This window comes from Apaloderma vittatum, unplaced genomic scaffold (genome assembly GCF_000703405.1).
Source record: "Apaloderma vittatum isolate BGI_N311 unplaced genomic scaffold, ASM70340v1 scaffold12348, whole genome shotgun sequence".
Lineage (NCBI taxonomy): Eukaryota > Metazoa > Chordata > Aves > Trogoniformes > Trogonidae > Apaloderma > Apaloderma vittatum.
In genome coordinates this window covers 1-24,216 of record NW_009732460.1, presented here as the reverse complement: position 1 = coordinate 24,216, position 24,216 = coordinate 1, and the positions used below count along the sequence as shown (strand labels likewise).

The following is a 24,216-nucleotide window of genomic DNA, read 5'->3' as shown; positions in this document are numbered from 1 at the left end:
AAGCTTGCTTATTTTTCTGATGCTCCTGAAGTTCTCCCAGTCATAACAGAGTACGAACACCCAGTCATTTTGACAAAGATGAAGCGATAGGTAGGAGGCATATTTCATTACGCTATCAAGGCTTCGGCGTGGTAATTGGTGAAGAAACAATTCAGAGCTGTCAGCTCGACACACACGCCTTTGCACTGACTGATGTGCCGAGTCCTTGATGGGGTAACGAATGACGCCGAACGGCGGTCACCGCCACGCTCGCACCCTCTTACCTGGCCTCCTCGCAACACAACCATCCCTCCCTCCTTTGCAAAGTGCAAAAAAATCAAAAGCCGAACAGGGACAAGCCCCGCTGCAACCAGAGCTGCACACGCACTGCGTGGCGCCTTCAGAATGTGTCCCCATCTCTCACCTGACACAGACGACAGCAGAGAGACACAAACTCATAGCAGTCTGCCATCGACCACCGCTGCCCATGGCAGCCTTTCTCTACCGACAGGGTCTGCCCAGCCCCTGCACCATGCAAAGGAAAATCATAAGTTTCCCAGTTTCACCACACGCGCCCAAAAAGGGACTCCAAGGGGCCCCAATTCAACCAGCGAAGTCAGCGCTGGGCACAGTGCTCTGCTTTCAACACTTTCATCACATTACAAAACTCACCCACTTCCCGTCCTTCCTGTGTGGTCACTCAGACAATCCCTGCCCTGTGTTAACTTGTAAAGCTTTTTTATTTTGCTCAGCTGCTGAAAGGTACGGGTGAGACACCAGGCAGGGAAACCAACTCCACCAGCTTTAACCAACAAGCTGGGGCAACGTAGGACCATCGTCTGGGTCAGCTCAAAGGTTTCCAAAGTTGCAAAGAAAAATCAATCCCATTTTTAATGGCTAGCTGTGGGATAAATTTGGGAAAGGGGTAATTTGTAAAGTGCAATTATTTTTCTTAAAAAATAAATGTCCTCACGGTATTTTTTATCAAACACAAAAACAACTCCACCATTTTCCAGTATTTTCTTACTGTTTTCTGAGTGTCAGCGATCTAACATTTTCACTGACACCAGATGCATATGCCCACATGCCCCAGTGAACTAAACGGAAGAAGTAATTAGGTAGTGGAAGGTGCACAATATATTGCAAGACAGGGTAACGTGTTGAGTAAGTGAAAATCAAGACTTTGCACTAGAACAGAAATTACATTAATTGCTAAAAAGTGGCACAAAATGTTTTTACAAGAAAATGAGAAGCAGCATTTTAATACAAAATATTAATAGAAAATCTTTTTCCATTGCTAAGTTGCTTCAAGAAGTACTGAAGAAAAGTATCCCGACACTCCAGCATCTGAATAATCCTATGCTAAAACCTAAAATCTCCCTGGATTAATTTTCTCCAGGCATTTCCTTCTACAAACAGGAAGGGGGAAAAACAAAATCATCATCTGCAGGAGCAGTTGCTTTATTGTACTCCTCGGTGAGCTGACTCTTTGCATTTGAAATGAGATTCCTTTTGAACAGCCAACACCACGTTGGAAAGGGCTCTAGTGCCACCTACTGCACTCTGCAAAAAAACAGGGAGTAAATGCTGCTCTGCCTTACCTGAGAACGGGATGTCCACCTCCAAAAAATACCTTTGAAGGTGTGAGAGACCTCTGGGACAAGCAGGAGTCACATTGGCCAATGGCTGCGAATGTGGCTCTGCCAAACAGCAGAGAGGACCAACGACATCTAATTAAACAGAACTAAACACAACGTGCGACTCCCTCACCGACCTCCAACATGTGCCCAGGCAAAGCAGATTTCAAGTTCTGAATAGATGATATCCAGCAACTGATGAAATAAACCCAGATTCTAAGTGGTGGGGTAACCGAGCTCTAGGCAATCGATAACTCATCCTCTACTCGAAGGCTTTGTACATTTTATGTACGACGTCATTTCAAATGCTTTTCTACGGGCCTCATTTTTTAAAAATCCCAAGTCAAACAAAATTACTGCTGTGTTAGAGGTTATACACATTAAAAACGAATCCAGTATTTTTGTTCTCAATAGTAGTGTCGCTCTCCTTTATTGCTACTTCTCCTCCTTTTTGATTTGCCACAGAAAGATAGGAAGGGGAAGGAAGACCAAGAAAACATAAATGAAAGTAAGAGATGCAGTCTGCGCTTCATATTTGGAGTGTTATTCCCTTGCCCAAAAGATAATTGTAATAGCAGAAATAGTTAAAATAATATTGTATTTAATATAATAGATATTAAAAGAATCTATATATTTTATGAAAACATTATTTTAATAGTTATCTATATTATATTTACATATTATGGAAACAGAGAGAGAGAACGTGCCATTAGCCCTATCAAACTGGCAAAACGCCCCTTGACCAACCTCCACGGCCCCTTCCAGCTCCTCTCTCCAGTCACCACTCCCATTTTTTCTCCCTGAGCTCCACCTGGCTGGGGCTGCTGCTCAGACCCAGGGAGGGGAATCCAGGTTCTTTTGGTCTCCCTCCTGTTCCCCCTTGCAGTTTACAACAGCAACATTTTCACTCCCCTTATTCTTGGCCCTGTCTCAATGGGGCTTCCATGTACTTTGATTTAGAATTACATTCGTGGACGTCTTTTGAGCCTCAGGCTTGGGAATGGCTCTCTGCCCGTTTCAGCCCCTGCAGCCTTTACACGTACCTGTTCCTCCTTCCTCCTCCCCCCTCTCGTTCCTTCTGTTCATCTTCCTCCTCACCTCCGCCCTCATCAGCTGCACCATTTTCAATAACCCCGCTGTAAACTGCTCAATTCCACCAACACAAAAGCTACTAAAGCTTCAGACCCGGGCTCGACGAGACTTATTTTCTTCCAGCTCTAGTTTTTTTCCAGAAAGGTTACCCCAACCACAACTAAGACACGTCTACTTGCCCCAAGGTACTGCCAACAGCTCACACTCACGTCCCTTACACCATCTCTGTAGGAGAAAAGAAGTCTGGCAAATAGTTTAACCCACAGGTTTTTGCTAAGGCAGCTGACCGGGGCTCAAGGGAGGTGGATTGCCCCCACACAAGCTGGGAGGGAGGAGCAGCTCCCGTGGGAAAAAGGTCAGGAGCTTCAGCAGCTGCAGCCTCAGCATCCCCAAACGCGCACTGGGAGACGTGACACTGAAATGTGAGGAGGATGATGAAGATTCGTGAATGAAGAGCAAAGAGCCAAGCTCCTTTGGCCACTTGTGAGCCAAAGCCAGAAGAGCACTTAGCAGCAGGCCTGTTATTTCAGACAAAAAGCCCGAGAATCTTCCACAGAAGAGTGGACGCAAGAGCTCAACTTGAAGGCAAACACCGCAAATTGAAACAATTATTCAGTGCTGAAATCAAAATTATCCCCCCACATATTACCTTTCTGAGCAGTATAAAAGCTCTCAAGGAGAACGTTTCCTTCAGTTTCTCTCCTGCTTAAAAAAAATCAGAAGATTAAGAGACCTTCTAAACCTTGAGTTACCTCATTAATGGTACAACTGATAAGATGAACAGCAAAATTTTAAAAATTTTGTTATTAACTGCTTTTAAAAATTTATAGCCGTAATATTTATAATAGTACTCTCAAGATTAATAATTCTGATTTGCCAACTCCCCATCACAAATCATTTCTCACACCCGACTTCCCCAGAACTTCACCAAGAAAAAAATGGAAGATATATCTGGAAAATTTTTGAAGTAAAAAGGAAAGACTCCACGTGCATTCATAAATTTTTTATTTCGAATCCAGCTCTTGGTTTACATTGCACATGAAATACCAGCAATCCTGTAAGCATTCAGGATTGGCAACGTCCATTAAGTCCCAAAACTGAATTCATCACACTGATGCCAATGTGTCAGTTAAATACAGACCACAAACTTAAATAAACCAGGGAGACAAAAAAAAAAAAATATTGGAAATAGCAAGATTCCTATAGTCTCTTACAAAAACATCATCCAGAGTTATACCCTGCCTAAAGAACAAGTGGCCCCAAAGTCTCGGGGATTCCCTCCCATTCCAATTTCCGGGCAGATCGAGATGGTCCAGTCCCTTGTTAAGAAAGCCAGATCTTGGCCGTTGTGCAAACTCTCCCTCAGAATGTACCGGCAAAATCCCATTAATCCAAACGAACCTCTTGCTGCTGCCGAGACAACTTTGCAACTATGTGTAAAGCTTAGCACCTGACATAGTACACTCTCACCCCAGCAATATTAAGCCGTAAAGGCTGAAGAACATGTTGGCCATGGTCTGTTGACGCCGTATTCAAGTTTGCTGCGTCTGGTGAACGCCGGCAGGATACTTTGCCCTCGGATTAAGTCCCTGCAGCCTCTCCTCCACACGGCCAGGCCTATGTTCAACCACTTGTTTGAGTGAGTCCTAACACGGTTTGAAAGAGCAGCTCCCCATTAGCTGCTTCTGCAGGTTCTTCAGGCACTGCCTTCGACAGCATCACCTGCCGCACGGGTGGCTAAAACACACACAGACGTTACCCACAAACCCATGTTAAGCTCCTGGCACCAAAGCCATCAGTGCAAGACGGTCGTGCTGTCTCTGAACGATTCCCAGATAAATAAATCTGAGTTTCCATTTGGACCTCAGAATGTCAGGTTGTCACGGAAGGAAAAAGCAGAGACGTATGACTCTATGCAATGAATAGGATTTAAAATATTTGCCTCTAAAACCTGGCAAACTGTGACCAAAGATTTTACACTGCTTTTTTTTTATTAAAACAGTTTTTATTAAAAATATTATCAAGTATCTGTACACTGTTCATAGTTAAACGTCTTCTTTATTTTGAGTTGGTTAATTCAAACTCAGATTTAAGTTCCATACAATTTTTTCTTTAAAAATCCCACAAGCTACAAAAATCCGCACGCACAGAAATACAGGAAATTGTATTTCTCAGGGTCTTTTTTCATGTCAAGAAGTGCAAATTTGCTTCTATGGTTCTTTACAAAACAGTTGTATCCACCAGTAACACAACACACTACAGTAAGAATTGCACCAAGACACACAAGAGCCGCTAAGGTATCAGCTCCATCTGGCCTCTCCTATGCACTGCTTAGCGTCGTGAGAGATTTATATGAAAATGAGGCTTACAGAACTCATCTCTAGCAGCACAGGCAGGTCAGTAAATGCACCTACACTCTGTGAAACTGCCTACGACTGTTGGAGAATGGAAGTCAATAATATCTACAATTACACCAGTGAAATGTTTACATTTACTGTAACTGTTTTGCTTTTGCATACAAATGTAGGCTCTGCTTCAAGCCACCAAGACTGTGTGATTGTACTGCAAGTCTATCAGGGGAATATATTCTCAAAAAAATCCATAATTTAACATAAAACTCTGGTTTTCATCTCACTGAACTTGATTCTTGCACACATCCTTCTGGCCCCACTTAAGACAACAGAACTATTCTCCTATTTTTTTACCGCCAGAAGCACCAATATTTCAGCTCCAGAGGGAATTCTATAAAGAAATCTGCTTTGGCTTAATGTTTCCTTCACTGAAAATAGTGAACTACGCTGCTGGCTTTGGAAAGATTTTTACAAGTTTTCTAGACTGACTCTTCAACAGGTTGAGAAAAAACCAAATATTAACAGATTAGGCTTTTAATGACTCCAAAAACAGTCCCTCGGGACTTCATTTCCCTCCAGCTGTAGCTGAAGCGCATCCTATACATCTTAGCATTTGTCATAAAAAAACCAGAAGTCCATTCCCTTTAGCATCCTCAAGAAGACTCAAGTTTTATCCCAATTTGCTCATTTTTTTCCAATTTCAGAGTGCTGTTTTACGTGAAAAAGTAGGGAATACCCAGATTAGCTGATATTTTAAGTATTCAACCTGCTTTGAGATAGAAGAGTGACTAAACCTGAGCAGACCTGTCATATTTATCATTTAAAACTGGAGGGAGAAGAGTCAAAGTTTATATTTAAATGCAAAAAAACCCCAAAACATAAGACTTACTGCCTTCTAACTTTAAAATACTTCTCAACTAAGTCTGCAGTGTTACACCAAACAACAAAAGTTAATGCTTGCTTAACCACTTAATTCTTGCAGCCACTCTTAAACAAACATCTTCGTCCGGCAGGGACGTGGATGTTGGTGGAAAGGCAGTAACCAGCCATCCCAAAACCACTGCATCACCTAACTCGACTGCAAACGGCATCCTGGGCAGTGTCTTACAACAGGAAGGCAATTCCTATTCAGATTTTTCCTTACAGGTACAGAACGACAGTATAGTTCATTCCCAGAGAGATTATACTGAGAAACCAAGCTCTAACACACCCCCATCTCTAGCGCTTCCTCACAGAAAATTAAGAAAACGTTACTACACGATTGCTACCTACCCCAGAAAATCTTACCTGAAATGGATGGACGTATCTTTTTATAAGGACAAGTAATTTCCGAATTTGGAATGCAGAAATACAGTGCAAAAAAAAATAAAAAACCCAAAAAGAGCTCTGAAAAATAGTTTTTACATATAAAAACCTCCCAGAATTAAAGAGTAGGATTATGAAGATAAAGTATGGTGCCAAGAAGTGGTTTGACAAGTTAATAATGGGATATTTCCCTCGTAGAGGTTTACGCATTTCACACCAGCATTTTGCTTTATGTTGTTACAATATTTTTACGGAGTATTATTTAAAAATAATATTTCAGTCAGAAGTCTGATTTAGAATTCATCATGTTTTACCCTAAATGGCCACTTGGAATGCTGCGAAACATGATTTGCAGCCAGAAGCACCAAGTACATAAATTCTTCCACGTCAAAGGAGTAGTTTGTAAATTTTGGATGTTCTCCCAGAGTTGGGTGGTGTCCCTAGAAAAATGAAATAAGGCCTTTTAGACAGGAAAGAAAAAAAAACCAACATACATCTTCCATTCAAAAAGCAAGGAAAAAAAACTGAGCATCTGCCATTTTAATTTATTATTTCTGATCCACTGATCTTCTCTGCAGCAAAAGAGTCAACAAAGTAACTGCGTAACAGCAATGCTACGGATGGCTTGGATTAATGGCCAATTAATTTCATGTCTCTTCTTCCCTCAGCCATTAATATCAAATGATTTCTTACTCACAACAGGGAAGTTAATTTGGTCTAGAGAATGAAAACCATATTTCAAGTATCGGAACATAAAGAGGCAGAACAAGATAACCTTTAAATTCTTCAAGCCATAGCACCCGCCCTTCCAGCAGTGGCCATCGTTACCTGATCTTGAGGGAATACTTTATTCCTTTTTCGCCACGTGATGTAGTGAACGCCTCTCAGCCTTGCCAGATCCAGGTAGCAGCGCTCATCTTCACAATTGTACCTCAGGGCAAGCAGAAAAAATGTATTTTACCTAGAGAGGTTGTGCTGAAGTTTACCAGGGTGAAACAGGCAAACAAAACTTCAGGCCAAAACATCGGGTGTCCAGTTCTAGGGCTCCAAAACCACAGACAAGTTCTACTTTGCTGAAGACAACAACAAGTCCTCTGAAGACAACAAGGGCTACCATCTGTTCTTAACATGTGGCCTAGGTGGCAGCAGCTCTTGGGGACAGGTTTTGGAACTCTGAAGCCTGTAGAAAACCTTCTCAAGCCCAGCTGAGGCTGCAAAGCACCAGCTCGGCAGCCTTCACACAGCAGAGGCTTTAGTTTGCCTGTCGCAACAGGGCAAGGGTTAATAGTTTTAAAATAAAACTGGGTGGATTTAGACTAGATCTAAGGAAGAAATTTTTTACATCGAGGGTGGCGAGACGCTGGCACAGGTTGCCCTGAGAAGCTGTAGATGCTCCATCCCTGGGAACACTCAAGGTCAGGTTGGACAGGGCTCTGGGCAATCCGGTCTAGTTGAAGATGTCCCTGCTCGCTGCAGGCAGGTCATCCCTTCCAATCCAGACTATTCTAAGATTCTATAAAAATACGTTAAAATGAAGCTACTAGAGAAATTTAGGTAAAACAGAATGACACTGAGCTAAGCTGGGCCAGCAAGCTGGTGCTCATGTCCTGAGCATAGATCAGAGTCTGCAGATAACCTTCAGGGGGATCTCTAATGCCCTGAACATGCATCTTAGAAAATTCATTCATCTGGATCACCAAGATACCACTAACTCTCATACTTGCCAGGCAGAATCTGACCAGTGAGGCTTTCTCTTTTTTGCCATTTTCCTCAAGCAAGAGGCTGCATTTTATTTATGCCACAGCATCTTAAGAAATCCTTGGCCAAACCTGTATGATACAGTTACTCTATATTTTATAATCCCTTTTGATTCCCAGAAAAGACCGCCAAAAACAAAGTACAGGTGAGGATGCAAGACAAACATTCACAGCCAAATACCAGCACAGGAAAATGTTTCATTTAACATGTATGAACAGACATTAGCAGTTGTGGTATAAGAGGGTAAAAAAGGGAGAGAAACAGACTTACAGTTCAAAAACAACAGCCCAGTCTGGTAGAAAAAGCAAATGGGTAAGTCCGGCTCCGTGCATCCCAATGAATATATCAGAGTTGTGGGTAATTCTCAATTGCTCTGAAAATTCAAGTTCCCTGCAGACAACACAACACAAATGGTGAGCCTATCCATCTTAGCAAGAATTAGTGACACGTAGAAATCTCAAAATTAACTTAAGGGAATACTGAAAGAGGGAATTGATTTTTCAAGGAACAATGCTAATAATCGCAAATGCTGCAGCCAGCAATAACTCAGCGTGGAATTAAAAGAAATGCAAACGGGTTTCAAAACTTCACAAGAGTCTGTTCCAAAAATTTCATTTATCTGTTTTTCACGAGTGAAAAGTTTTTGAAAGTTTGGAGAGTTATTTTACTCCCCTTTAAAAAAAAAAATTGTACGACCTCCTTTAAAAAAAACAACATAAAGGACCTAAACTGTTTTTAATGACCGGTACAAGTATACAAGTCCTGCCTAAAGACACAGATATCGAACCTAAACTTAAGCATAGGGCATCAAGCAGAAATAAGACCAGGCTTTTTTCAGCAGCTTGAACTGTCACTCTCTCCCATTCTTTGACTCTAAGTTCCAAATAAAAGTATCCATTTTAAATAACTAGGTGTTCCCTGAGCACACGAGGAAAGAATGGACTAAGGATACTTAAACGTAACAGAAGAAAGACAACTGGAAAGGGAAATAACAGGCTTCATTTGTGTACAAAACAAATTCATTCATTAAAAGGAAAAGAATAACATGCTCTCTGACCATTTGGAGGAAAGTAGAAAGAAACTGGCTTAAACTGCAACAAGAAAGTTTAAACCGCTGTAAGGGCAGACCTCAGGGAAACCCTTCGATGAGGGCAGAAATGCTGCAGGACAGTCGTGGAAAGCCGTAACGCTGAACGGTACCACCCACAGATTCAACAAGCACAGGAATTGTGGAAGTGCCACTGGGTCAAGCTTTGAAGTGGGATAGTCTAGGCACCCTCTCAAGTGTACCCACCCTCTTTGCTTTTATTAGACCACGCCAGAGCTCTCGTTGGCAGAGGAATCGGAAACAACTCGACTTTATCACACTGTCTCTGCTTTGGCCAAAACACTGATGTCTCACTGCTGCTTCAGTTTCTCACTTTTCCTTGCAAGATCCATGACAGCACCACTGAGTAGGTGGGACCTGCTGCCACCTGGCACAGGCACACACTGCTTAGGAACATTTTCTTCGAGATATTTCTTACTGGCACAGTGCTACTACATCTGGGTACCACAAACTGAGCTCAAGTGGTGTCTTCAGGGGTCACCAGAGCAGCAGATAAGCTGGGTTATTACTCATTACTAAATTAAGGGTCACATAAAACAAGCCACTAGCAACAGTTACTGCGGAGCATTAGCAAATCCAAAAGGGTGATGGCAACACAGCCAGTTTTGGGAAAGGGGAAGAAAGAAAAGTTATTTCAAAAACTTGCTCATCACATAGTAGCTTTAACCTGAGCCTACTAACTCTGGAGATTCATTCCTGGGACGGGAGTGCTTAACTAGCTCATCCACCATTCCCCCTGTAACATCCTTCCTTCCTTACCAGTTCTTGGGCTTTGCAAAGGTTAGACACCGGGGCATACATAGCTTTTCCTGCAAACAGCTTTCAACAGCCACAGGCAGCATGAGATCACACTATTTTCTTCTACCAACTTACGTACTTGTATTTGTAGTCTACCACTTTGACCTCCAACGTTGACACTGTTTTCAAAGCATTCACCAGCTAAGGAGGAAAAGAAGACGACAATGACTTGGTGTTCTCCTTCAGCTAATTACTCCCCTGCACTCCTGATCATTTTAACACACTCCTCCTGCCCACCAGGGAATCACAGTGAGACAGAACACACTGTCACTGCCAGGTAAAGGAAGTTCCTCTCATGTTGTGCCTTCCCACCTGCGATACAGATGTTATTCCTGGCACAGCAACCCCTGGAGAGGAGACTCTGATCTCCTGCACTCTCCCAGAGGCCACCGTTGACTTTTTCACACTCTAGGACTCAATCCTAAATGACTCACACTAGTAGGAGTTTTGCCAGGAACACTGGGATGATGAGGTTGGATTCCCAAAAAATATTCCAGTACCTTAAGAATCAAATTGGTAGCCAGAAGGATTTTCCAAAACAACTTACAAAGTCAGACTCCTACTCACACAAGTAGCGAAACCAGGTTAGAGTCTGAGCTTCTAACCTAAAAGGGCTTTAAGTCTCAAACTCACAGCCAGCAGAAGAGGGAGAAAGAGGCAGGTGTTGTCTTTTACAAACATGTAGTAAAGGTAAGAGTAACTTCTGCCTTTCTGTCGTGTGCTCATTACCAGGAAACACCACCTGCAGCTGTGTGGGCGCACGCTGTGGGCAGCCTGGCAGGCAAGGCACAAACCTAGTCCTCTGTGCTCTATTCTGCCACTGAGCCACTGCATCAAACAGGCCTCAGCTTCTCTTTCTATAAGGTGGGATGATAATGCCAATTCATTCTTGTCAGGCATTGCCAGCTAAGAACAAAGACAGCCGTGAAAGAGTTCGATGTTATATGTTACAAGAGAAGCTACACCACAAGCCCACGAAGTTGCACGATTCAGAAACGTGACTCAATATGAAAATGACACCAAGTTTGGAATGCATGCACTCCGATACAATAGCTTATGCATTTTAATCTGCAAGCATAACAAAGGGTTTTGTTAGAGTCTTCAGCACTGGGGATGCTAGAAATAACAGGGAATCTGAAAGCAAAATAATCTAATTTCATCAGAAGGTCTACAGTGTTCGTTTGTTAAGAGGAAATACTTTTATTATTACGTCTGTAGTCTTTCATCAGATATTTAAAAAGGGCAGCAAGGTTCAGTGTCTGGTGTACACAAATGGAGACTGGCTAGAAGACATATCAGAAAAGATTAATATTAGCACCAAACATATTTGCCCAAGATTTGTCAGCAGATACATGTCTTGGCTGTGCCTGAAAAAAGTCAATTAAATAAGCAAAATTTAACTTCTGATAAATTTGTTTTGAAAATAAAAAGGACCACACCTCATTCTGGTTTAATATTTTCCGGTAATCTGTACTGCGTGCAAGTATTGTGACTCGAATTTTTCCATCCTAAAAAGAAAGAAGCAGCAGTGTATTAGCCATGAGGCAGACTTCACAAAAACACCCAACCAAAAACCAAATGCTTCCATATTTATTTTTGGCAATTATTTGAGCAACTAAATATGTTCCTTCTCCATGTAACAGATGATGTAACCACCTTAAAATTCGCATTGTGTTTTCCAACATATTAAAAGTGTCGAAAACTTTGTGAAAGTCTGACTATTAACGAAGAACAAAACATTTCCTGAAAGATTTATTTTATTCAGTACAAAAGAGCCTTTGTGCCGCACATTATACAGCAGTTTTTGAATTTTTTCAGGATGGCTTGTGCACAAAATCCTTGGGAAAAAATATTTTACTTCCATAACGCTTCCTCCTTCTACCTCTTTAAATTAATTGGACTCACAGGGGTAAGTGTTCCAAGTGAAATAAAGAGATTTAACTGCATGACTCCCATTAGTGTCAGCAGGAGAAGCATAACCGCGCAGCGCTTTGAATGTGTGCCCCTCAGCGATAATACGTAGGCTACTCTCTAGCAACTACTTCCAAGAAGCCCAGAACTGCCGTATCCATCAATGCAGCCGTTGCAACAATTTGCAAAAAATCCACCCGTGTGCACAACAGAGAAGCCCGGGGCCGGACAGATGGCACAGGGCAAGGACGAGAAGGACCAGATTGGATCATCTCCTCTGATCCGAGCTCCACAGGATATAAGAGGATCAATGCAGAGCAAGCTCACTGCCTGGCTCTGTGGGATCCCCTTGGCCGCAGCTGAGGAGAGGAGCTTGCCAGAACGCTCCAGAAAAGCCCAGGTACCACGTATCTTGCTTAACTGGGAAGGACACAAAGGCTTCGAGCACAGAGAGTGCAGATGAGGAAGAGTCTAGGGCTGGAAGGTGGATTTTCTAAAGCCTGTCCTACAGAAAAATGATATGAGGGCAACTCATGTTGGTCATGATGATGTCAGAGGTCTTTTCCAGCCTTAACAATTCTGTGATTCTGTGAACTTTCACAGACATCAACCTCTGCTGAAGGCCTTTATGGAACAGGCTGACTTACTGGTAAAAAAATCCCTAGCATCACAGGAAAGGTAAAAAAGCACACTGGATGCCCTTATTCCCCACTGGATCCAGCTTGCTAACGTCATTCCTCTGGTAAGAGCCATCAGCTCCATGTTGCAATTTCATTATTCAGTTATCATACCTTGGGTCCTTCTTGTGTGATATTCAGTCTGTGTAACACATGCTGAGAAAATGCTCTAAAAAGCCCTGTACCGTGACAGCCAGAGATCTGAAATTTAAAAAGCAATTGTTAATACAAAAAGTTATTTTGCTCAGAAAACCTCTCTTTGCGATCACTCTTTTGTCACTCCCGTGGAACAAAAGCTCAGTATCACGCATTGTGCTAAACGTGTCACTATTCACTGCTACACAAGTGGCACTTTCATTTAGAAAGAAAAATAACTCTCACTATGGTCTTACAGCCTGAACGCATGAGCTAATACCCTCAGGAAAGTCTGGGAGTGTACAAGCTCTTATGCTCTGCAAAAAAACCCAGTACATTCACAGCACCCCCACTTAAAGAGGAATAATGTCCATCTCATGAGCTGGGACACACACCCTCGTTACTATTAACCAACCAAAGTAACTTCAAAGTCCTAATCTTTAGGGAAGATCATTTCATTTGGAGTTGCGCAGACCTTCAATGCAGTGCATTTCACGGTAACTCAGACAGATAGTTGAGAGATTCATTAGCTGAGATTTTATGCGGTCACGCGCGCAGCCAGTTAATACGGCGGGTGGATGAAAAGCCCTCCCCAGGGGTGTGTTGTAAAACAAGCCGTATCGCATCCGAGGCAGTAAGGAGAACACTGCTTCTTTAAAGCACACCTGCAAAGGAAGATCACAAGAAGTTACACTGCACTGCTACCTTCCGCTGGCACAGCCCCTGCTCATTCAGCGGGATCACTGCTTGTAGGGAGCGAGCAATTACACACTCCTGTCAAATGAACAGAACAAAGACAATCCCGATCCCGAAAGAGCTCTCTGTTTAGAATGCTACAGATGCAACTGTGGAAGAGGTAAAAAACCACCCCCAAAACAGAACAAACATGAGCTAAATAGAAGAAAACCAGTTTAAGAGTTTAAGATAGGCTTTAAGTGATCTAAGAGACTAAAATGAGCTCTGAATGAATGGGTACATTTCTTTGGTGGGAGTAAAAATCTGTGTAATGATAAGCAGCAGGTAGACTAACAGCTGCAGGGGAAGCCAAACACCTCAGTAAGAATCAGAAGACTTAGAAAGACAGTACCATTTGAAAACCCTTAACCCTTCACTAGTGGGTCTTGCAGCACTGAAACCAATACATAAATAGAAGACACAGAAGACACAAAAGTTAGGTCCGTCACAGATATGCCACAGAATTAGGTTACAGCTCTGTCTCTCATTTGTCAGGTAGAACTCTCATGTTACGGAGATTAAGTATGCACAGAAAGTATTAATGCTTTCCTCTGAAACACCCATACCCACAAAAGGCTTGAGAAGCTGCCATATTTGCTGCCTAATGACAATGAATTAAAACAAAAGATAAAATTCCATACCCTTTTAGAGTCAAAGGTTTTCAAGTGTATTATTTCGTAATCAGTAAATGCCTTCCATGTCTCACTGAACAGGTCACCATAGCCATAGGAGCTCTAGAAGGAAAGGAAAAAGCACATAACCATTACACACATGCACACAAAAACTCTCTTCATGATTTACAAGTTCTGGGTATGACTCTTAATACACAGTCAGTATGTGCATCACAACCAGGGCACCTAAGGCAGCCTAACACAGAACACAGATGTTACAGAACACCGAATCCTGCGTTTACGACACCTAACTCAAATTTCCTGTCGGATGGTTAATTTTTAATAAAACGGTTCTATAAATTAGCAATCTAGACAAGTTCTTCAGCAGTAGATTAGTATTACTGAGGTCGAAGCAAGGAGTACTTACTACTTTTCCCAGAGACAACAGAACACAAGTTACATTTGAGTAACAGAAACATAGGGATGGTAAAAGGCATGAACTTCGACTCCTGAGACTAAGAAAACCCCCTGGAAATTCAAGTGCAGCAGTAATGCTTGAAGTTAAAAGTCCCAAAAAGCCTGTTTCACATTTGCCTCCGTTTTGGGATAGTCACCTGTACCACAAATAGAAAGTAATGATCTGATCTGACGGAAGAAGCAGCCAGGCAACTATGCTTTGTGTCACTTTGACAAACTACCAGGAAGTTTCTCTACAGGGCAGTATAAAACTTTCCCTTTGCAGCAGGGCTCTCTGGAACCTTTTAAGAACCATCTACTCCCTACAACACTGGCCTAGCAGCAGGAGGTCTTGCTTGTTAGAAATTGGTAACATCTCCTACACATCTGAGAGCTGAGTCACCACTTCTTGCTCTCTGAATGCAATTAAATATGACCTCATTAGCCCTGGTGCAGGTTCTCATTTTCAACTCTGGAGCTGATTCAGGCTGCTTGGACAGTTATGCGGGAATATTCTCAATGAGAAATTTGAAAGCAAGACTACAAGAGGCCACAGAAGAGAGCAGGCATCTAGCGAAATGTAGAAGGAATCTAAAGGGTGCCAGACTTCCTTCACTTGAAGAAATGCTTCCTTCCCTTTCTTCTGCCACTAATGAATTTCACAATCCATACGACTTCCTGGCCACCTGTAGTACAAGAACTGCTCTCTCAGATTAGAAGTAGAGAACTGATCTTCAAGGCTGAAAGTACGACTTTCTAACCCTATCTGCTCTCCTTCAAAGTGCTTTATAAACACTGCTTTCCTGCGCTTGCCGAGACCGTCTGCAAACCAGCACCCGCTGGATTACCTACTCATTTTCTGCTTTGTTTAACCTACAGCCAAGGGCATTAGTGTCTAACAAGAACAGTGCACTGATTCCACAGTAGCTAGAAAGTACGGCCAAATCTAATTACATCCAGGAAAAAAAGAATGAATAATAAGCTCAGGTCGATCTTTTGATCAGCACAGACAGCTCATCAGCAGTTAGTTGGTGCCATCATCTGGATGTACACGGTAATGAACGCAAACAGGCCGAGCAGTTAAGATTCATTTGAATGATCGCCCTGTGACAGTACTTACTTTGAACTGCACCTTCTTTGAAAGTTGATTCAGGAATGCGATGTAAGGCAAAGAGTTGCCTTTCAAAGTAATTTACAATGCTGCCTGACACCTGATCTTTTCAAAGAGCCATCAGAGCTGGATTAACAGGTCCCCGTATTACATCTAGAGCTGGCTTATCTGTTAGGTGCATTTATTTCAGCTTTAAAAAGAACCAAAAAAAAAAGGGGGGGGGTGTCTCTTCTAGTCAAAGAGGTTTCTCATTAAAAAACACGCAGGGGATATTTACAGTTCTGTACTGAATATTAGTTGCCCTAGTAGTAAAAACTCAGAAAGAAAAGCCAGCACGCGCACAAGGCAGGTGTGGGACAGTATCATAGTCACGAACTATGTTATTTCTGGACCTGATTATACATGTTATCTGGTATATTACAAATAATCTAGTTTTTCATTATTTAGTTTAACATTCTCCTACATAAAACTTAAATACTGGCCAGTAAAACTAATATTACTCTTAAACACAGTCATGGTTTCAACTCAGCAGTACAGCAAAAAGAGCCTCACTTAAAAACTTTTAATATGTCATCATGGCATTCTAAGAGGTGATTAAGAAATGTAACGGCAAGAAGGTTATTTAAAGCAATTGAGTATTAGATCCCGTTTTCATATATAAAGATTTCATTTAGTTGGGGTTTTTTTATTACAGGCTGCACATCACTGATACAGAAATACGCAAGGCTGCATTTCTATTTAAATATAGAGCAAAGTTTTGAGTAAAACTATTTCAATATTCTCAGAGAAAAAGCCTGCAGAAAACAGCACGAAATGCTGAAATGCTGCATATTAGAAATAGAGACATAATCATGTACTAGCAAAAGGTAACCTATGGAGTAGTGTTCAAACAGTACTTGATTCATTACAGAAAATCTGTTCCCTAACTAATGTTCATGCACCTGTATTAACAGGATCCAAAAACTTACTGGTTTCACGTGGTTAAACCCACAAAAAAAAGCTAAGGATTGGCTACTAAAAGCTTCGAAGTCTCCACAGAAATACACCCCGTTACGAATACGTTAAAAGCACAGCCGACTTACGGTGTCCCACATGACTATGTTGACATCAGTACTGAAGGAATTATTGATATGCTGTGTAATATAAAGATTGACGAAATCGCAGAAGTGATGGTACATGTTAACACCTGAGAAAGAAAGAACCGTTAGCAAAATACATCTCTCGCTCCACTTTTTATTCATTCATGCATTTTTTTCCTTAGCAGTATCCCGCGTTTTCTATTAGTTTTTCTCTGCTTCTGACTGAATGCTGCTTATACACCCTAAAACCACAAACATTTAAAGGGAAAGAATCAAGGTTGCTTTTACGAAGTTCACAAGTTTCGCATGCCATTTCTCATTAGAGTCTGCAGCTGCTTTCTGAATTACACGAAAGCGACTGCTGCTTTAACAATAGCTGGGTAGACACACAGGAAACACTAAAAACAGGCCTGATCTTAGCTCTGCTTTGTTAGGGCTCAGGGAAGCTCTGTCTGCAGGCCTACAAGACAGAACTTGCACTTGCGCACGAGCCAAAGCCCAAATAACTCCTCATTTTTATTCTCAGAGCATTCTTGTTCTTTCTTGGTTTCTTAAACGAACACCTTAGGACCACGGTGCATAAAAAACTACCATGGCACAAAGTCTGCTTTTCTTGCGAGTGAAGACCAGCTCCCAGTTTTGGAATTGTGAGGACACAGCCCCTTTCTGAACTTCTGACCAAAAAAGAGCTGCCACGATAGGAAATAGTCACTGGGTTTTGAACAGCAATTTTCCCCCCATCTCCCCTAAAACAAAGGAGCTGGACAAAATTCCCCCCTGAGCCACAGCTAGATGACCCCGTTCAAAGTGTTGCCTGGTCTAGTTGAGAGGCGTCCCTGCCCATGACAGGGAGGTTGGTCTAGATGATCTCCAAGGTCCCTTCCAGCCCAGGCCATTCTGTGATTCTGTGAAAGGTACAAACTGACAGCACAGCAACACTTCCAGGGGAACTGTTCAAGGGCCTGCAACAACTTTGCTCAAAATGTCAGATACTGCTCTGCAGGGGAAGAGAGGTAATTCACTTTACGGTGTCACAGGGTGAGAAGCCAGCAGACAACTATCCGGTTTAAACCCCAGCTTACCCTGGCAGCGTGTTTGTACGTTTACATCCTGAGCACTCCCTCTCACTAACATTTGTCTGCAAAATATGCTGCGTGAACAAAAAAAGTTGGCCAGCTTCAAAAAAATGTCAGATACCACTGGCTGTTTCCTGGAGAGGGTTTGGTGCTGCCCCTCTTTGAGTATCGCTTCCTTTTTCTTATCACTCAAGACACACAATCCTCAATGACTGAACACGTACAACAAGGCACGTACACCCATATCTTGTGTTTCGTGGTATGAAACCTGTCACCCAGAAACACAGCCAAAAATTAAAGACTCTGTAGAAAAAAAGTCTTTGGCCCAAAGTCAAGGACCGTTCAACCACAGTCAAGGGAATAATTGTGGGCAAGACAAGCGGCAGGAAATTTTTCTCTTTTTTTTTTTTTAAATCATGTGTGGGAAAATAAAAAGATTTTTAAATTTAAGTTTCTGAGTTCATCAATGGAATGATGAAAAAAAATAATTTAAAAGTCACATGATTTTTCAAAAATAAAAATATATTACAAGTGTACTGTACAACCATAAAGGCACAATGTAGATGGGCAAGTTGGATATGGGCTCTTTTTACCACAGCACTGCAGGATTAAAAAAAAATACTAAACTAAAGATGCCAATTACCTGCATCTAATTTCATGAAGTACGTTGGCTTTTCAACAACAATGTCACACTTCTTATCTTCTAGAGGCCTGAAGTTTAATGCAGTAAATGTCTGGAGCTCGGCAAACCTGCAAAAATTCCATCACACAGAACATGCTTTGTCATTAACACACTTAAACAAACGTACTTCCACATCTAAGATTTAGTAACTGTTCACCTGGTCCGTTTGATTTAACAGGACTGCTGAACACTGACAGAGTCTGAGAATTAAGATTATTTGAAATTGTAATTGAAGGTTCTTCAGGTTACAAGCTTCAAGAGGTTAAACACTGCCTTTGATCTCAGGAGCAAAGAGCATCTTTGATCTACAAATCAAGGCAGCAGAGATGTGAAAAAGAAAAGCCTCAGAGCTGAGATCTGTGGGCCTACCCAAACTGATCTGCATTACCAAAAACACTTCAGAAAGACCTTTTTGGTCGGAATAACAAATGTAGATGCGATATTTATTATTCCTGGATCTAAACAAGGCTGAGCAGTTGAGATGAAAACAGCAGGGCCTCCTGTGCAGCTATGCTTAGCTGACACTGACCATCAACGCACACCAAAAAAAAACGGTAGCATGAGAAAAGCATAAAAATAAACTCTCATATGGACCTTAATGGCTCCAACTCCCTCACGTTTCACCAACGAACCAGCAAGGCAGCTTTGAAGTGCTAACATGCAACCGGTGATACTTAACGAGCTCCCACACAGCACCCTCTGCACTTCCCGCTCAGCCTGTAGGCTGCTGCCCAACTCCCATTCCGAGCGCCGCCTCCCTGGGAACACCACAGGAACGGAGACCCAGACCGAGCGCTGCGCTGGCCCCAACACCACCAAGGACTGTGTGAACCGAGACACAAGCGCAAACTTCAAGATGTTTCACAACAAAACAAGTGTCTCCTTCTATCTGCAAGTTCAGGCACAGAACCAGCATCTTGTCCAGAAAACATCTGAAAGTTACAACTCCCAATTACAAAACATTTTCAGATCTTCCTGCTGCTGTAAAATAGGCAGGACACAACTACACACAGCATAGTTCAGAACATTCTGCACAGATGTAATTACCAGAGGTATCTAATAAGAACTCTCCAGTCAACCTCAGAAAGGAGCAACCACCTCCTCAGTGTGAAATCCCCTACACACAGATGCTAATGTCAAGGAAAAAAACCAAGAAAGTAAGTGATCTTGGAAGCAGCCTTGACAAGTGATTCTTACCAAGACTGTAGAGGGCTCTTGCGTTGACCTTCAGCCAAAAACGCTTGAACGTCGAGGGTGCAATGACCTCCAATTTCTCCCTTCTGGAAAAAGTCTTCTTTGAATCTAATGCAAATTAGTAAAAGTCTATCAGCTTTTGTACCACAGTGCTACAAGTGCTCCGCAATCTTGATTATGTACTCAAGCCAATGCTAGTCAGTCTCAATTCAGCAAGGTACTTCCTACATATTTAAAACCTGAGTAATTTCTTCAGCATCAATCAGGCATTTCCCACAATTCCCAAATAAAGACAGCAGCACCCTTGTCCAACACATTAATTTAGGAAACAGCATTAATCCACCCAGAATGTTATTAGGAATCACTTTCACATATCCAAATTAGTAATCTAACTAGATTTTGCTACATGATTTTACAGGAGCATCACTAGATGGGTTTTTGGTTTGTTCGTCTTTCGTAACAATTTTTCACTGAAATTCACCTCAGATTTCACAAGCGGGTTAGTAATCCAAGAATTTTATGCAACATAAGAGTGAGGTGCAAGAACAGGTTTCATGAAAATAAACTGCCAACTAAAAGCACTAAATTAGTTTTTAGGGTAGGCTAAGAAAATGTCAAAACCCACTGAAGTGTGCCAGCGCCACAGTCATGAACAAGGTTTTTTCCAGTCACGTGCCCAAGACACTGATTTCAAAGACAAAGACAAAATGGCTGATGTCAGCATCAGTGGTACAGGGTTTTCTTTACACAGATTCCCAATCTGTAATATTTTAATTTGGGATGTGCGAGATCTGGGTTCAGATCTCTCTTCAGTCTCACTGGATCTAAAAATGCAATTCTAGGTTCTGGTATAAAGGCACCTTGCATAGGAAAGGTCATCTTGGTGCCTCATATAGAAACAATTCTACTTTGCACATCATCTGATCAAGAAAGGATGTGACCGAAGACACAGAAGGGATATGACTGCAAACACAGAAAAGTCTCCTCTCTTCCATCATAAGGGAGAATTTCAACCAGTCGTCATCATGTCACAAAACTGACAGCTTAGGTTTTCAAATAACCTGTACTGCTGACAGCAGCAGCAGCAGGCAATCAGGATGGGTAGATCTCAACAGCAACGAGTGCCTGATCCGCAGAAAAGCCCATGGCAACAAGCACACCGGTTTTATTAAACAAATTCTGAAGTCCTTTCCCTGCCACCCCTTAGTTTTATTATAACATAAGCAAATCAGAGACCTGTCATGGTTTCTCTTTACATTTCGTAAATCAATGTACAAGTTCGTTGCTCTGCAGTGCTGAAGGTACCGAGAACAGGTCAGCGACGAATCTCCCTGTTAAGAAAAGAACAGGCAGGAATTCATCAATAACAGAAATTATATTTAAAACCAAGTGAAAAGTATCACATCTCTCAGAAATACTTACTGTTGCTGCAGGCTTACAATGGGTTTTCATTTCATTGAGCCTCTCTTGAACGTAACCAAAGTCAGCTTGTTTCCAGAATATCTGTTGGGCTGTCTCAATATCACTTGCCCTGGTGTATGAAAAAGAGAGGAAAAAAATCAAGGTCTGTTGCTCAATTCTAGTAATAACTTTGAACAGATAACATTTTTTCCACTGAAAATGGAACAGAAGAACCAGCCAGTTACTTTACTGACATTCAAGATGCAAAACAGGAAACAACTTATCAGCTGCATGTAAGTGAAAACATCAATGGCAATTTAAAGCTATTCTCCCGTAAAAGGGCGTATATTTTTTTTAACATTTTTTTCCTCTGTGTTTTAAGCTAAGAAAAGAAATCCAGAGTTATTTCAGGAATCTGAATTCAAGGCTAAATCAGAATAATGAAAACATTGTGGCAGGAAGCATTTCAAATAGTATTTTCTTCCTTAAAAAGTTAAATTGTCCAAAGATGTACGTTATGTATAAATACACACGCATGTATATATATACACACATATCTCAACAAAGAATCATCCTTTAAACTCTCATAATACTGCTAACTTCACAGCTAATATGAAAGTTAGTACTATATTTTAAATTTTTTTTAACGTACTGTACTTTATACATTTCAAATGAAACATACCATCCAGTTTCAACATAATCGCACACTGGGTAACTGAACCTGTCATCCGATTTGCAAGATTTCTCATAACCCCAGCAGGATTTTAGTTCCTTCAAGTATTTCTGTAATACAGAATAATTGAATCAGGTTATGCGACAGCAAAATGGGAAATTACTCAAGTTAGTTTTTAGCTTATAAACCGGCTCTGACTAATAAATCTTCCACTAAAGGCTTTTGGTTTGGTCTGTTTTCAAAAAGAAACACCACCCAGATTCTTTATGCACAACTGAGGTTCCAAAGAAGACCCTCATGCACAGCAACGTTATCCTTGTCTTCAATACGTCTGTTCCAGGACAACCAGTATCCCTGACCCAGTAAGTAGGATTCCAAAACTCTCCAATCACTGATACAGGTAACAGAGCTAAGCTCACACAACCCACAGTGCTGCAAGCCCCAGGCTGGGTTTAGCACTGCTCCCCAGGCAAATCTAGAAGCACTGAGCTCTGTGGCGCTGCAGAACGCCAGAGAAGGGGGAGCACAGCTCCCACCCTCAGCGCTGCACAACAGCTCCAGCCTGAGAGACACTAGAACTGCTCCCGAGCCACGCTTGGCCCAGATCCCCGGCTTCGCTGTCCCCACTTCAGGCAAATGAATTATGTGCAACCACAGGGTAACATTAAACCAGAGTTTCATTGATTTGCCTGTACTCTTGGCAGTTCCACAAAACTACTACAGCATGCTAAAAATCACAAGCCTAGAAACTACCAGCTGTACTTGTTCCAAACACCTTTTACAGGCGCAAGAGTCATTCAGATTAAGATCATCACTTTAGTTCTGTGACAATTAAAAGAGGAGGGATTAAAAACCCTCCAAAACAGTGAGTTAAAAATCCAGCTTTGTGACAGCACTGGATTCAGGAAAAGCCCCATGCAACCATTTCAAAAGCAACAATCCCAACTCCCAGTAGAACCGACTAACTGTCAAGCAGACCAACTCATCACCAGCTTCAACTGCTTGGACTCTTAAAACCACCCCAACATCGCATTTGAACAAATCAAGCTAAAAAAGCAAACCTACTTTATAGGGGCAGCGAGAGTCCTGCTTACAGACACCAGCAACGTGCTGGTTGCTGTGCAGAAAGTACGGAATATGCTCATCCGGCAAGTTGATAGCTTTGTATCTATATAACGGCTCTTCCGGAATGCTTTTGAATTCAGTAGGATGTTCGGCTTGGGAATTAGCCAGAACTTCTTGCAGTAGCAATCCAAATACGAGCAACATGAACATGGCAACCTAAGAGTTCAGTACTTACAAAAAGAAGAAAGAAAAAAAAAAAGACACTTAACATGTCTGCAGCATAGTACATTTCGAGCGTATAAGGCAACACTCAGCCAAAATCAGTCACATCATCAAAGAATTTGTACTTGTATTTCTGGGTAGGTTTCTTTTTCCTACGAAAAGTAAACTTTCACTAAAAGACTAGACTGTACAGCCTCAGGATTATCTTTGAATCATTAGTCATTGAGGGTTATTACGCACTACCAACCCACAGTCAAACTAAAGTGGGTGTGTTTACTTTAGCTAAATCCCACGGGATCCCGGGAGTTCAGATGTGGAAACTAAGTATAGAGCATATAATATCCAGCCAGCAAGAAGAACATGGAGAACTATTGGGGGGGGTGAGGGGGAGGGATGGGAAGAGGAGGAATTTTAGTTTAAAAATGAGTATAAAATTTTCTCCACTTTGGAAGAAACTCATCATTGGCTGAAGGAAAACTATGCAGTCACAAATAAATGGTCAAATTCAAGTCTGTTTCTGGATGCCTGTTTTTAGTACTTAACTTCATGTTAAAGAAACTTCGAATGCCAAGTTATACAACTAAAATTAACTACAGGCTCACACATATCTCTACACTCTAAAGCAGAACACATTCATTCCTGGTAATACAACCTTCCCATCACACAGCCCTGCTCTGAACCATTAAACTTCCTGAGGAAAAAAAAAGGAAAAAAAAAATAAGGATGGTCTGTATCTAAAACCCGCTTTTTCGGCATTACGATTTGCCAAAACCTGCATGTTCGCTTGCAACTGAGAGTCTTCAGCAGTATTGCTGCAGGGCGAGTGGTTTTACCTGTTTGGTTTGAGGAGAGAACTGCTTTGGTTTGAGGAGAGAACTGCTCCAGCCTTCCCGAGCGCACGGAGCCGGCGGCACCAGGCTGGAGCTCGGCACCTCCTGCAGAAGGCGGCTTCCTCAGGACGCAGCGCTGCTGCTCCAAAACATTCACAGCCATGAGAACAACCTCCCAACAGCCTCGCTGACCCGTCGGGGTGCTCGGATCCCGGCCAGAGAGCGCTTCCCTTTCCCTCTGGCACCGCGGGAGGGATCTCGGGAGGGTCACACCGCGCCCCACCAAGCCCAGCTAGAACCCATCGCTGCGCTGTCCCCCTCCCCAGACCG

The 24,216-nt window shown here is 42.1% G+C and overlaps 1 protein-coding gene across 1 annotated transcript; it reads right to left on the bottom strand.

Annotated features, from left to right (window-relative positions):
- Nucleotides 1-6,657: 6,657 nt before the first annotated feature.
- EOGT (EGF domain-specific O-linked N-acetylglucosamine (GlcNAc) transferase) lies at nucleotides 6,658-23,044 on the bottom strand. Its single transcript, XM_009875544.1, has 15 exons — nucleotides 22,835-23,044; nucleotides 21,779-21,879; nucleotides 21,118-21,226; nucleotides 20,932-21,026; nucleotides 19,699-19,803; nucleotides 18,463-18,569; nucleotides 16,747-16,850; nucleotides 14,128-14,220; nucleotides 13,339-13,416; nucleotides 12,731-12,817; nucleotides 11,468-11,536; nucleotides 10,108-10,169; nucleotides 8,393-8,512; nucleotides 7,193-7,295; nucleotides 6,658-6,804 (listed from the first exon to the last, which is right to left on the bottom strand). Exons 1-15 carry the CDS (start codon nucleotides 23,042-23,044, stop codon nucleotides 6,658-6,660), a joined length of 1,590 nt encoding a protein of 529 aa, XP_009873846.1.
- Between the last annotated feature and the right edge of the window lie 1,172 nt (nucleotides 23,045-24,216).

Excerpts from the sequence above, each read along its gene's own strand:
- EOGT (XM_009875544.1), bottom strand. The coding sequence starts at position 23,044 with ATGTTCATGTTGCTCGTATTTGGATTGCTACTGCAAGAAGTTCTGGCT. Across the intron at positions 11,537-12,730 it reads TCACACAAGAAGGACCCAAG|GATGGAAAAATTCGAGTCAC; the intron begins GTATGATAACTG and ends CTTTCTTTTTAG. Across the intron at positions 6,805-7,192 it reads AAGTATTCCCTCAAGATCAG|GGACACCACCCAACTCTGGG; the intron begins GTAACGATGGCC and ends TCATTTTTCTAG.